At 43.7% G+C, this 14,592-nt stretch overlaps 1 protein-coding gene across 1 annotated transcript; it reads right to left on the bottom strand.

Annotated features, from left to right (window-relative positions):
- Positions 1–320: 320 nt before the first annotated feature.
- On the bottom strand, positions 321–13,153 carry SUMO3 (small ubiquitin like modifier 3). Its single transcript, XM_077272153.1, has 4 exons — positions 12,907–13,153; positions 5,780–5,908; positions 3,205–3,276; positions 321–1,636 (listed from the first exon to the last, which is right to left on the bottom strand). Exons 1-4 carry the CDS (start codon positions 12,925–12,927, stop codon positions 1,574–1,576), a joined length of 285 nt encoding a protein of 94 aa, XP_077128268.1. The 5' UTR covers positions 12,928–13,153; the 3' UTR covers positions 321–1,573.
- Between the last annotated feature and the right edge of the window lie 1,439 nt (positions 13,154–14,592).

Here is a 14,592-nt window from a genome sequence, read left to right as displayed (position 1 = left end):
CGGCCAGCTGGGTGTCAGGCCCTCCCCAATCCGGCCAGCTGGGTGTCAGGCCCTCCCCAATCCGGCCAGCTGGGTGTCAGGCCCTCCCCAATCCGGGCAGCTGGGTGTCAGGCCCTCCCCAATCCGGGCAGCTGGGTGTCAGGCCCTCCCCAATCCGGGCAGCTGGGTGTCAGGCCCTCACCAACCCGGGCAGCTGGGTGTCAGGCCCTCACCAATCTGGCAATGATGTCCTACACCATGGATAGGTCTGAGATATAAAGATGCCATATAACCCACTTAAATCACATTTACTTATTGCGCACATTACAACTGCTCCACAATCAGATTTAAAGTTTTCTTTATTTTGTAGTTGAAATAATACATTTATCCAGCAGATAAGGATTAAAAGAAACCAGAGGCCACACTGTAGAAGACTAATGAGTTACAAATAAGAAATTAATTTTTTGGAAGAGTATTTCTTTTATTACTCAGCTGGAATTACGTTCTTTGTACTGGACAACTAATACATCCAAAATATGGGAATATTTAGTTTTTGGTCAAACATGCCAATGTCTTAAGTTTCCACTGCAAACATGCCACTTTAGCTAAGAAAACGGCATCAGTGTTGAAATGAAGCATTGGGATCAACTTTTAAACAGTGGGCTATCAAGAGTCCTAGCCAATTGTAGCATTCTGTTTACCATAGCTTGCTTAGGAAATGATGGCCAACACCAAGATTTCTTGCCCTGAACAGGTCATTGACAGCAACACTTTAGTATGTTCTCAAAAAGGCCACTTTGCTAACATACTGGTTTACTTTAGCAGCATCTTCATTTTAAAAGGAATGGATATCTGTGAATATTTAACGTGCTGCATTAAAAGGAACCAGGGACAGCGCAAATACGACAAGGCCAATTTAATGGCAAACCAAATAGACCTTGCATGAAACATCCTTCATACAGACCGTATGAGTGTTGTAACCAGCAATATTCATTTCAGACATGTCAGATCAGATACAGTACCCAAACGCAACTATTTGTAAAACAGCATTAGTGTGAAGGATTTACATTTCATACATTCATTGAAATGTGATCCATCCTCAGGTCATGTAGAGGCGTGTAACCTGGTGAATAAAATCATGTCCCTCCTCCCACGACCCCCATGATGGCTCCTAATGTCAACGATACTTTTAATGTGGCTTTGTGATTAATGACGTAATAACCAAACAGAAATCAGGAGTGTCCTGGCAGTCGGCTACTCTCAGGTGGGAACTTGTCCAACTATTTACATGAAAAAGGAAACCAAAAAACACAAACATGGAAGATTACTGTAAATAAAAAAAATGAACAGTGGCACACAAAATACATGAAAACAAAGCCACTTTAGGAAAGTAATTGTTGATATTGGCCTTCTTTACAACAAATCTTCCACCTCTTGTATGTAGGGCAAAGCAAAATTTGTTAAATCAAACGTTTCCAGAGTCTGCTAATGTTTCCAGAATGTCGTGTGATCAGCATGTTCTTTGTCATGAAGGGCAGATGTAGGAAGTTAGGTGCATAAAGGCTCACTGGACACCTTCCACGTAGGAACTGGCTTAGCACATGCCACCTGTCTGTTGTTGAAACACGTCAATAGTATCCTCATCTTCCATCTCAAGCTGCAGCACAAGGAGGAAACAAGATGTTAACATTGTATCACCTACAGGATGCAGCCTTTCATCAAAACCAGTATCACAATGCAGTGATCAGTTATTCACTACCTTCTCCTTTAGGTTCATGAAAAATTATAGGGGGGGGAATTTAGACTGGCCAGTTCTCAGGACAGTGTTACTAGAAACACCAATTTCCAGATTATTGCCAGTGTACACTGACTGCTAAACAACTGACGAATGAGCAGATCACTTCACTGGTTATCTTTAAAAGGGGATATCAAGAACTTTGTGTTTAGGCACATTTTTTGTTTTTCCACAAACAGGCAGGTAGTTGCTACCCATCGCCTTTTGTGTTGGGCATCTTTCTTCCCTCATGCCGGCGATTCAACTGCATCTGCTGACGTCACATTGACAGAGCGGCAGCCTCTTTTCCACCCTGCTCTGTCGACAGGACAGGACTTCTGACATTCTGATTGACAGCCAGATTCCCCAGTTAGGCAGCGGGTATCAGGCTGTCAATCAGTGATGTCAGAAGTCCTGTCCTGTGAACAGATCGGAGAAGAATCTGCTGCTGTGTCCACGTGACATCAGCTGAATTGCTAGCAGGAGCAGTTTGTGACCGCTCTGTACCGGGGAATAACGGCGCTGTGTGCAACAGGCAGGTAAGTAGCAACTACTTGCTGGTTAGTGTTTAGGCACATTTTTTATTTTTCAGAGAGTACCAAATATACCCTTTAAGCTTGCTTAAAAATAATCAGTCAACATCCTGTGCAATCAGGACATGTGCAGCAGCGATCAACTGATCTTCAAAGTGCGCAGACCAATCGTATCAGCATGGAAGGGCAGCTAGGCTGTCCAAACAGGCTACTAAAAGGCCAAAATTGCATCAGTAAGTGTGCCAAGAGTTGTCTCAGGTAATTACATCTTAGGGGTATTTCAGCCTAAACAAGTCATCACAAAGACATTGGACAGGTGATCACAATTAGATCAGTACAGGTTCCACCAGTCACCAGGACAGATGACATGAATCCCCAGCATTAAAATAACTTGTTGACAGTTTGGAAGTCCCTGGGGATGAAGCTCCACTAATCTGCAAAAGCATGGATTTAAAATGCTGCATTCACTTATCAAAAATGGCAAAATCCAGTGCTTGTTTTGCACCACAGATTCAATGTGGCGTTTTGGGACACCATTCTAGGGATCAATGAGGTTCCTTTGGAAGCCATAACAGTCCCAAGAGGAGTGGTCTAAAATTCCCTATTCATTTTCTGGGACTGTTGGAGAAAGTGAGGTCTTCACCCTTTCCCACAGAAAATGATTAGTGATTTTCAAAGCACCATGCTATGGGGGTCGCAAAGTTCCCTTTAAATAGACGATAAAGGGTTGTTTCCATCATCAGAGGTTAAATGCCATCTGGGACCCTTTCAGAATAATACCCTTTAATTGCAGGTATAAAAGCCATTAAGGGGGCTAAAAAGGGTTTTTCCCATTCATTAAAAACACTGTTCAGAGACAAAACACTCCAAAGTTATGACCTAATGTACTAGAAGCGCATGTTAACCAAGTGGTCATACCTGTGCCGGGGTGTCCGTTTCATTAATAGGCTGACCATCAAATCGGAACCGTATGTGTCTCATCGACAAACCCTAAGAGAAAAGAAAAAGTTATAAGTTGCCTCAATTGAGCTGTAAGAAGCAAAACATTGCCGAAGTATAAAGCCAATAACCTTTTCATTGCCAACCAAGTATCTACAAAGTCATGAATTTAAGCGTTTTCCAAGATATATACATTTTTCCTTATTTTCTAGGTTTGCAGACACAGATTACACTTTGCTATACTCACTGCAGGTCCAACACTGCCTCCCACCACTACTTGCAGTCTTTGTTGATCGGCTGCAGTGGTGACCGCAGAACTACAGCACATGTGATCGCTAAAATCATGACATTCCCAATTCATCCACAGGGGTGTGTAAATGGACATGCTGTATTCTTACAACCTATTAAGTGTCTACTTGTAAAAATTATTTGATCCCTTATCAATATTTTCTAAGTTTTACAAAAACAGGTTTTGATTTGTGCAGGACTAAAATTTGGAAAAATTTCCTGAAAGCAAGAGTTAATATAACAGTAAAGCATAAGCTCTAAATCTTCAAGTCTGGTAGGATCAAGCTAATTTTAAGGGGCATTTCCAAATCGTAACAGTGAACCTAATACTCTACATCAAATTACTACATTTTTACATTTCAAAAGTTATGGTTCCTGCTATACCTTAACTTCCTTTGTGCATTTTTCTCTCCTACTTCTAATAATGTTCCCTTTGAATCTCAAAGAATGCACTGGGGATTCTTAAAAGGGAACCTGTCACCCCCCCCCCCCCAGGCGTTTTTAACTAGAAGAGTCACCTTGTGCGGCACTAATGCTGCATTCTGTCAAGGTGGCAAAGGAGAGTAACAGCAGCGGCCGCCTGATGATGCGGTTTGGGGAGTCTCAAACAGAACTTCATCGCAGGACACACACACACACAAAAAAATACAGATGGAAAAGGAAGGGAATTATTTTTACTTGCTGTACATTATAAAAGTAGTTACATATTGAAATTATGTTCACTGTTATATTTCAGACAACCCTTTCACCCCTGGGCCATTTTCCTTTTTTGCTCCCCTTCTTCCCAGAGCTATAACATTTTTATTTCTACATCAATATGGCCATGTGAAAGTTTGTTTTTTTGCACACTACCATTGATTTTACCATATAGTGTACTGGAAACTGGGAAAAAAAATTCCAAGTGCAGTGAAATTGCGAAGAAAAAAAATAAAAAATAAATAAATAAAAAACAGCGCAATTCAACATTCTTACCATGTTCAGAAAACGCTAAACCAGACCTGCCATTACGAGTTCACAGATACCAAACATGTCTAGATTCTTTTTTTATTTAAGTAGTGCAAAAAAAAAAAGAAAAAGTGTCATTATCAGAGACTTGCAGCGTCTCCATTTTTCGGGATCTGGGACTGGTTGAGGGCTTATTTTTTGCATGTGCCGAGTTGACATTTTTATTATTATTTTGGGGTAGATATGTTTTGATTGCCCCATTATTGCAATGTTGTGGTGACAAACCCCCCCCCCCCCTGCAATTCTAGCATTTTCAATCCTCTTCTTACACAGCTTACCGATCGGATTAATTATTTTGATAGATATAAAAGCAGAATTAATGAGTTCTTGCAAAAGCCCTCCCTTCTCAAGTATTCCCCATTAAAAAAAAAAAAAAAAATTGTTCTCCAGTGCCGCACAAACAATGTCAGCATTGGGTCTCCCGTGATGTTTTGCAGCCAGTCAGGATCCGCTGATTGGCTGCAGCGCTTGCATGACAACGCGTCACTTGAGTCCCAGCTACAATGGAGAGAACTTGTCATTTTTATTTTACAGAGGGGAATACAGTAATTGAGAAGGGTTTGTCCAAGTAGTGGACAACGCATTTAAGAAACGTTCAAAGTCTTCATTAATGCATAGTGTCTTGATGACTGGTAGTGCAGGCATCATTTCTGGATATCATCTTGACTATACGAGGGTGCAGACGGGAGAAAGCACATACATAGCAGCCTACAGGTGGAGGGGGAAAATCACAGACTCCGTGTACAAAGAGGAAACATGGGAAGAGGTGAGGGGCTGTACGAGGATAAATCAGAACAGGAATGAAGCCATGTTACTGTAGGAAAGCTACACAGGAAAGCTGCAAGGTCCCAAATATACAAATGCCACATAAAGCATATATTAATGGGAAGGACACCGCCACATTTGAAAAGACTGAAGTTAGGAACAGGTTGTAAAATGATCATCAGAGCTTCTGCGAATAAATTACGATTGCAGCCTAAAATTTAATGCAACTTAATCAGGTTGACTACTTTCTTCCAAAATAAAGTGCCACATGTGTTTACAGGTTGTGCAAGATAGGGCAAATTATTCAAGTCAATGCTGCAGTACTGTATACCACATGCAGACACCAATGGTGCCATTTTTTTTATTTTTTTTTGGGAAGACTGCAACCACGCTTCTCATCCTAGACAACCATTTTAACTGAAAACATTTTAAGTCTATAAACTATTTGCATATTACATTAAAAAATGCTATTTGGTGTTTTTTCGGTTTGCTATACCTGTCTGTCACAGTATGCCTTCATTAACTTGCTTAGAGGAGTGTGTCGCTTGATTTTGAACTGGACCACTGATCCATCCTGTCCTGCCACTTTAAGATTGATGTGATCATTTTCTGTCTTTACGGTTTCCTAAGGGAAAAAAAAAAAAAAAAAAAAAAGATTGTCAGGTTAAATTCAAGAGTCTGTTTAATGCTTTTTCTTACATGTGTAACCATGACCATCATGATTTCTTTTAAGACAACGGTCACTTCCCAAGGTGTATTGTGCTCAACATTTTATAACTACCTGCACACCTTGCACCTCTGCATTTATGTGCCTTCAAAACAAGACATGGCAATATCCATGCTCATACTAAGAAATAGGGGGAATGTAATTTCACCATGCGACTACTTTTGCGCCTTTTGCACATTCAGCAGTTCTGTAGATCCAGGAAGTTATTAAGACCAACTGCACACATGCTAAACATATCCAGTGACTGGGCAGAAGTGAAGAAGGAAAGCAAAACAAAACTGCCCACATATTGGCAAGTCTAACCCTAAGGAGTCATAAGTACGAAAGGGGCCGTAGTGAGACTTTTGGAATGCTTTTCCTTGCTCCAGCTCCTTTAGTCTTATGATCAGCAAAATTCCTAACAGTCAACGATATGCCAAGATCTGACAATAGCCCTTGAAAGTACTTTCCCCCCTCCCGAACAATTTTGGTTGTCACTTGACTTTGCTTTTCAGAAACTGATGGTAAATCTGTCAAGCAACCTTTTCAATATTTAGAAGAAAACAAATTCAACAAAAAACACACTGATAATGATACAATATTTAACTAACAGTTCTGTCCTGCTTTGACATTTATTTCTTACTGGCAAGTTCACATTAAAGCTGCAGTTACACAGCAACAAGTGACTCAGCAAAATTATGGCACCACTGAAAATTTGAGGTTCCCATAGGAACTAAATTCTAGGGACAAAAGTTGCCACTCTTTCTACATTTTTATAATTTGATATCATAGGAATGATTACATTTAGTGCAAGATCTATTAACGGACGACGATACACCTTTTAAAGGCAGAAGTTAAGGGTGGTTAAAAAGCGGCACTGAGAAATAAGGTTATAGCGCGCCCCCAAAGTCAGAAAATCTACAGAGTCTCCACTACCAAGGGTAGCCGAGACCCGGGAGAACATGATCAGAGATGGTTTTTACAGTTCCCAGTCACGTGATCGCTGTAATTCACTGACCCCACCAAGTAATCAAAATAAAATAGTACATCAAATTCCCTTTGTCACCCCCTTAGTAAAATTTTAAAAAAATTATTTTTTTTCTTCATTTTTTGTAGTTAATGTTTTAGTCAATTTTTTTTTTTTTAACATTGAAAAAAACAAAAACTGATGACTATATGACGGCTAGTGTTGAGTGCAAGTGCTCGCTACTCAAGTTTGCATCGGGTGCTCTGGTATGCACGGAGTATTCCAGATCCCAGAATGTTTTTTGTTTTGGGTGTCCTTACAGCTGTGAAACATAAGGGGCAAAGACTCGAGCACCTGCGATATTTGGTGCATACCTGAGCACCCGATGACACTAATAACAATGTAATACTAATGACAATGTAATCTATATGACGATCTAATGTTATCAAATTCTGTGCCGTAAGGGTACTGTCACACAGTGGCACTTTGGTCGCTACGACGGCACGATCCGTGATGTTCCAGCTATATAGTTACAATCTCGCTGTGTCTGACACGCTACTGCGATCAGGAACCCCGCTGAGAATCGTACGTCGTAGCAGATCGTTTGAAACTTTATTTCGTCGCTGGATCACCCGCTGACATCGCTGCATCGGCGTGTGTGACGCCGATGCAGCGATGTCTTCACTGGTAACCAGGGTAAATATCGGGTTACTAAGCGCAGGGCCGCGCTTAGTAACCCGATGTTTACCCTGGTTACCATTGTAAATGTAAAAAAAAAAAAAAAAAAAAAAAAACACTACATACTTACATTCCGGTGCCTGTCACGTCCCCGGGCGTCCGCTTCCCTGCACTCCTCCTGCATCCTGTGTCAGCGCCGGCCGTAGATCAGAGCACAGCGGTGATGTCACCGCTCTGCTTTACGGCTGCGCTTACACAGGATGCAGGAGCAGTGCAGGGAAGCGGACGCCCGGGGACGTGACAGGCACCGGAATGCGAGTATGTTTTTTTTTTTTTTTTTACATTTACAATGGTAACCAGGGTAAACATCGGGTTACTAAGCGCGGCCCTGCGCTTAGTAACCCGATGTTTACCCTGGTTACCCGGGGACCTCGGCATCGTTGGTCGCTGGAGAGCTGTCTGTGTGACAGCTCTCCAGCGACCACACAACGACTTTCCAACGATCACGGCCAGGTCGTATCGCTGGTCGTGATCGTTGGAAAGTTGCAGAGTGTGACGGTACCCTAACTGGGCTCAAAATGCTCAATATACCCCTGGATAAAATCCTTGAGGGGGTTTCCACCGTTTCAAGACATTAGGGGCTCTACAAACTTGTCATGGTGTCAACTCTCGATTCCAGCCAATCTTGCATTCAAAATGGTGCTGCTTCCCTTCTGTGTGTCCAAAAATTAGATTTCCCCCACAAACAGGGTATCAGCATATTCAGCAGAAATTGCACAACCAATTTTGAGGTCCATTTTCTCCTGTTACCCTTGTGAAAATAAAGTTTGGGTCTAAAGTGAATCTTTTGTTGAAAAAAGTTAAAATGTTCATTTTTTCCTTCCACATTGCTTCAGTTCTTGTGAAGCAACTGAAGGGTTAATGAACTTCTTGAATGTGGTTTTGCGCAACTTAAGGGGTGCAGTTTTTAGAATGGTGTCACTTATGGGTATTTTCTGTCATATGGGCCCCTTAGAGTCACTTCAAATGTGATGTGGTTCCTAAACAAAAATGGTTTTGTACATTTTATTGGAAAAATGAGAAATCGCTGGTCAACTTTTAACCCTTCTTCCTTCCTAACAAAAAAAAAAAATTGTTTCCAAAATTGTGCTGATGTAAAGTAGACATGTGGGAAAGGCTATGTTGTTATTTATTAACTATTTGGTGTGAACAAATGATTCAAGGGCACAAAAAAAAAATATAAGAGTTTGAAAATTGAAAAATGTTCGTCAAATTTCCTTTTTCATAACACACATAAGTCATATCTTAGAAATTTTTACCACTATCGTGAAGTACAATATGTCATGAAAAAAAAAAAAATCTCAGACTCAGTGGGATAAGTTGAAGCGTTCCAGAGTTAATAGCACAATGTGATAGTGGTCGGTATTGTAAAATTTGGTCATTAAGGTAAAAAATTGGCTCAGTCACTAAGGCTATGTGCACACGTTGCGGATAAGCCTTAGGAATTTCTGGTGCGGATTCTGCCTCTCCTCTCCGGCAGAAAACACAGCTGCGGATTTGTCGTGTTTTTTATGCGGATCCGCAGCGTTTTTGCTGCGTTTTTTTTTTTTTTTGCAGATTTGCTGCGTTTTTTACCCCTGCGGATTTCTATAGTGGAATGGGTACAAAAACGCTGCCGATCCGCAAAAAAGAAGTGACATGCTGCTACTTTTAAACTGCAGCGTTTCCGCAGCAGATTTTCCGCAACGTGCACAGCTTTTTTTTTCTCATTGATTTACATTGTACTGTAAATCATTTGCGGATCTGCAGTGTTTCTGCACAGTAAAAAACACTTCGGATCCGCAGAGAATCCGCAATGTGTGCACATACCCTAAGGCCGGAGTCACACTACAGCGAGATACGGCCGAGTATCGCAGGTTAAAACCAAGCTCTGGCACCGGCACTCCGGAGCGGAGCGTGCGGCTCCATGTATTGCTATGCAGCCGCACGCTCCGCTCTGGAGTGCCGGTGCCAGAGCTTGGTTTTAACCTGCGAGACTCGGCCGTATCTCGCTGTTTGTGATCCTGGCCTAAGGGTAAAACTAAAGTAAAACGCTACAGCAGTTATTCAGCAAGGCAGTCTTCAGTCTCCCTAAGGCAATGAGTAAACTTCATGTTTGAGTACTTCAGTCACAACAAAACTACTGGAGAGATTTAGAGGGGTTTTCCACGATTCAGGTAATTATGGCCTTGCCTTAGAAAAGATAATGAATTTCAGATAGGAAAGGGATGAAACTCTGCATACCCATCAATCTGCTGCGTAGCAAATAGACAATTGTGAATGAGCCTTCTTATGAACGCTTGCTCCCAGATATTTGGTTAGTCTAAATGGGTCATGGGACTGCTGGATATGGGCATGATAATTTGCACTAGCGAACTCATCGCCACTTAGGCAACACTGCGTTTACGCACCGCTCATTCCAGCAGCAGCGCCTCTGAAGCCAGGTGTACAATTCCCGGCTTCAGAGGTGCATTGCACATGACAGGAAGTTCAGAAGATAGCTTCCAGTCAAGAGCAGTGCGCTTCCTCTGACGCAGGGAACCTTACACCTGGCTTCAGAGATGCTGCCGTAATGAGCGCACGCGCAGATTTGCATGAGTGGCGATGACACAGGGGTGTAATAACATGCTAATGCGGGCTTTGACTAGTCTGGGTCAACTAACACCCCAGCAACTAGTCAAAGCCCTTATTAGCTAAGCGAAAGAGGAGGTTATAAATGCTTTTTTAATGCATTTATTTAACTGAATTATGTTATACAGGGCTGGTTAGGGAAGGAGTTTAATCACACATAGCTGAATGCTCAAGGATTGGAGTGCACGGGAACTCGACAGGTTCCCTTTAAACTATATCAGATGACCACAGAATGGCTGCAGCATGCTGACGGCAAGTAAAATGTTTAATGATGCATGCTGCTCAGTCACCTGACCGCTGCAGCCAATCAGAGGCTGCAACTAAATTTCCAGTTTTCAGAACCTCTGGTTTGCTCATCTAAAGACTGAACACCTACTCGTGCTAATACAAGTTGCACTGCTCATAAAATGTACTGAAGATCTCTTCTAATAAGTTATGAACCGGTGACAGACGGATTTCACTGAACTGACTGTTGGCAGAGGTCCTGTAATGGGAGTGAAATTAAAACGGTTCATTATATGTACATTGTTTATTTCAGGGAATTGAAGCTCTCGAGGCATCGTCACGTGTCCTGAGATATGAAGGAATACCAGACCAGGGGATAAATTAGGCTATGTGCACACGTTGTGGATTTTGCTGTGGATCTGCATCAGCTTTCCATGCGTTTACAGTACAACATAAACCTATGGAAACCGCAATCCGCAGTGCACATGCTGCGGGAAAAAACACACGGAAACGCTGCGGGTTACATTCTGCAGCATGTCAATTCTTTGTGCGGATTCCGCTGCGGTTTACACCTGCTCCTCTATAGGAATCCGCAGGTGCAAAACCGCAGGTGGAATCTGCACAAATTCTGCATAAAAACTGCAGTAAATCCGCAGATAAAACGCAGTGCCTTTTACCTGCGGATTTCTGACCTAAAAACTAAAAAATACGTGTGCACATACCCTAAAGACCTTAATAAATCTAGTTGTGTGCTTTTATTTTTAAGAGTCACTTTTTTTGCCTTGTTGCATTTGCTGCTTTTGTATTAAATTCTTTAAGATGGTGCACAAAACTGGTCTTAAAAAAAAACAAACACTTTAGCGCAAACAGTTGCACCGTTAATCAAAATGGTGGAAAAACGTGTGTGTGAGAGGGGTGACAGGAGTGCAAACATTTGTCACAAATTTTGTGACTTTTCCAAAAATTGAAAATGAGGAATTGGCTGAAAACTGTTGACGCCACCCATAGTGGTAAACATGGGTGAAGGGAAAAAAAAGAAAGGAGAAAATGCAATAGAGAAAAAAAAATCCACAAATGGAATGAGGACTATGGGGTAAATGAAAAACAGGTGAAAAATACTCAACACTAGACAACAAAAAGAAAATAAAGCAGGTGTGCATGCAATAATGAATGAGGGCCAGGTTGTTTCCTGCACAGTAACTATGAATAGGGGCTGTCCAGCAGTAGACAACCCCTTTAAAGTATGCCATACACAAAGAAGTTAGCCATTGATTTTGGAGGAACCTGCAGACCACCTAATGTGTAGGGATCAGACATGCTGAATTTCAATCCCTGATCCTTTTGTTCTCCACCACTGGAGGAGTCTGGCAGGGGCTTTCTCCAGTCACATGTGCATATGTATACGGTATACAGGAATAGCTGGAGGCCCACACAAGCGCTCAGCCATCAGCTTTTGCAGGGGCCCCCGATTATTATGGGGCCTTTTTTGTAGACTGTGAAAGCCCCACATTCACAATTGGCTATCCCAATGATCACACGGCTCTCAGTGATACAACAACATGCATTCCATGTGGTCAGAGCCCAAGGAGAACACACATACTGTCCACATACTGTAACTATGGTGCTCATTGCTACTTGGTGTCATCTTCAGAGGCGGATACTGTACAAGCAATCCTCCACTTTACTGCTTACCTAGGAGACCGACCACCGCTGCTGTTTAGCTTGTGGTGGCCAGGATTAGGGAGGTAACAGCACGATCCTACGATGTGCACAAGTGCAGTAAAAAAAAGCTTAAAAGCCACACAACTGCAGATCCGTGCCCAGCAGCAGGGGTCGGTCTCCAAAGCAACACGTTATAAACAAGAGAGTGCTAATCTCCTCAGGAGAGGCGGAAATATTGCCTAAGTAGAGGAATGGCTGATCCCCGGCGCCTGTGGCCGGACAGGCCCGTCTCTGCCCCCTCCCATGTGCCGGGCCTGAGCGCACTGGCCCCCAGTACTCCCCTACATCACCCCCAGGACGGCTGCAGATGGCGGCCGGGCCGCACAGCTCACACATTACCATGGCGCAGGTCCTGGGCCGGAGCGGAGCGCGGACTGTGCACACGTGCAGGAGAAGCCGGTTTGGCGCGCAATCTCCCGGGACACTGCAGCTTATGCGCGCACAGCCGGCCTCCTCCCCCGCTCCTCCCTCCCCTGTGGCCGGGTCCTCCCCTGTATAAGATCAGCGCCGCCGCTCTTCCGCCTGCGCTCCTGCCCCCGCTGCGGCCTATCACCCGCCAGGACGCCGCGCATACACGGCGCTTCTCCACACCGTGCCGCTCCGGTTCTTCTCACAGGACGCTGCGGGCCGCCCCGGTGCTGTGCGCAGTCCTTACCTTGGGCTTCTCCTCAGACATGGCTGCGGCTGCTCTCCCGCTCTTTCTCTCCGTCGGGGTTTATACTTCTAACTCGCTTGTCTCGGGCGCGCGCGTCACCCCCACATTATGATGTAAGGTTATTGGTTCAGGGGAGTCACGTGACGAAAGCGCGTGCACGGTGCGCGTTCATGTCGTTCTACCCCTCCCCCTTGAGTGCATTCAGCGGAAACCTCGTGCGTCCTTTTATAATATGCACAGACCACACGGGGGCGCGCCCGGCGGGATGGGGGAAGGGCAGCTAATGTCTGTGGTGGGGGAAGGGAAATGGATGCTGGCGTAGGAGGTGGGGGAAGGGCGGGCCGGACACCTCGTGGTGACACGAGGCTTGGGACAATGGCGGGGCAGAGCTACCCCTTAACTAGAGAACTGGCGAGTGTTGTGTGAAGGCCACACTATTCTCTGCAAGGATGTGCTGAGACTTCTAGTTCTGCCCTCTGAAATGGTGCCTATATAGTCTACCGCCAGGTGGCGCCATCCACAGTCGTGTGTGTGTATATGTACAGGGGCATGTAGTCCTCTATATACAGTGGGTGTATAGCGCCCTCTATAAGGGGAGGGTGTATAACTACATACAGTGAGGTACAGAGCTCCCTCTATATGGGGGGTATAGCCTACTCTATACTGTGGGGTATATAGTTCCCTATATACAGGATGGTGTATAGTAAGTACCCTATATACACAGGAGGATAAATACAGTGGGTACAGAAAGTATTCAGACCCCTTTAAATTTTTCACTGTTTCATTGCAGCCATTTGGTAAATTTAAAAAAGTTCATTTTTTTTCTCATTGATGTACACTCTGCACCCCATCTTGACTGGGAAAAAAACAAATGTAGAATTTTTTGCAAATTTATAAAAAAAAAAAAAAAAAAAGTGAAATATCACATGGTCATAAGTATTCAGACCCTTTGCTCAGTATTGAGTAGAAGCACCTGTTGAGCAAGTACAGCCATGAGTCTTGTGAATGATGCAGCAAGTTTTTCACACCTGGATTTGGGGATTCTCTGCCATTCTTCCTTGCAGATCCTCTCCTGTTGCGTCAGGTTGGATGGTGAACATTGGTGGACAGCCATTTTCAGGTCTACTCCAGAGATGCTCAATTGGGTTTAGGTCAGGGCTCTGGCTGAAAGACACCCCCGTAGCATGATGCTGCTACCACCATGTTTCACTGTTGGGATTGTATTGGGCAGGTGATGAGCAGTGCCTGGTTCTCTCTACAGGTACCACTTGGAATTATCACCAAAAAGGTCTATCTTCGTCTCATCAAACCAGAGAATCCTATTTCTCATAGTCTGGGAGTCCTTGCGGTTTTTTTTTTTTTAGCAAACTCTATGCAGGCTTTCTTATGTCTTGCACTGAGGAGAGGCTTCCGTCAGGCCACTCTGCCATAAAGACCCGACTGGTGGAGGGTTGCAGTGATAGTTGACTTTGTGGAACTTTCTCCCATCTCCCTACTGCATCTCTGGAGCTCAGCCACAGTGATCTTTGGGTTCTTCTTTACCTCTCTCACCAAGGCTCTTCTCCCATGATTGATCAGTTTGGCTGGATGGCCAGGTCTAGGAAGACTTCTGGTGGCCCCAAACCTCTTCCATTTAAGGATTATGGAGGCCACTGTGCTCTTAGAAACCTTGAGTACTGCAGAAGT

This window comes from Ranitomeya variabilis, chromosome 7 (genome assembly GCF_051348905.1).
Source record: "Ranitomeya variabilis isolate aRanVar5 chromosome 7, aRanVar5.hap1, whole genome shotgun sequence".
Classification (NCBI taxonomy): domain Eukaryota; kingdom Metazoa; phylum Chordata; class Amphibia; order Anura; family Dendrobatidae; genus Ranitomeya; species Ranitomeya variabilis.
Note: the sequence above shows the minus strand (reverse complement) of the source record. Positions and strands in the feature narration are given on the sequence as shown.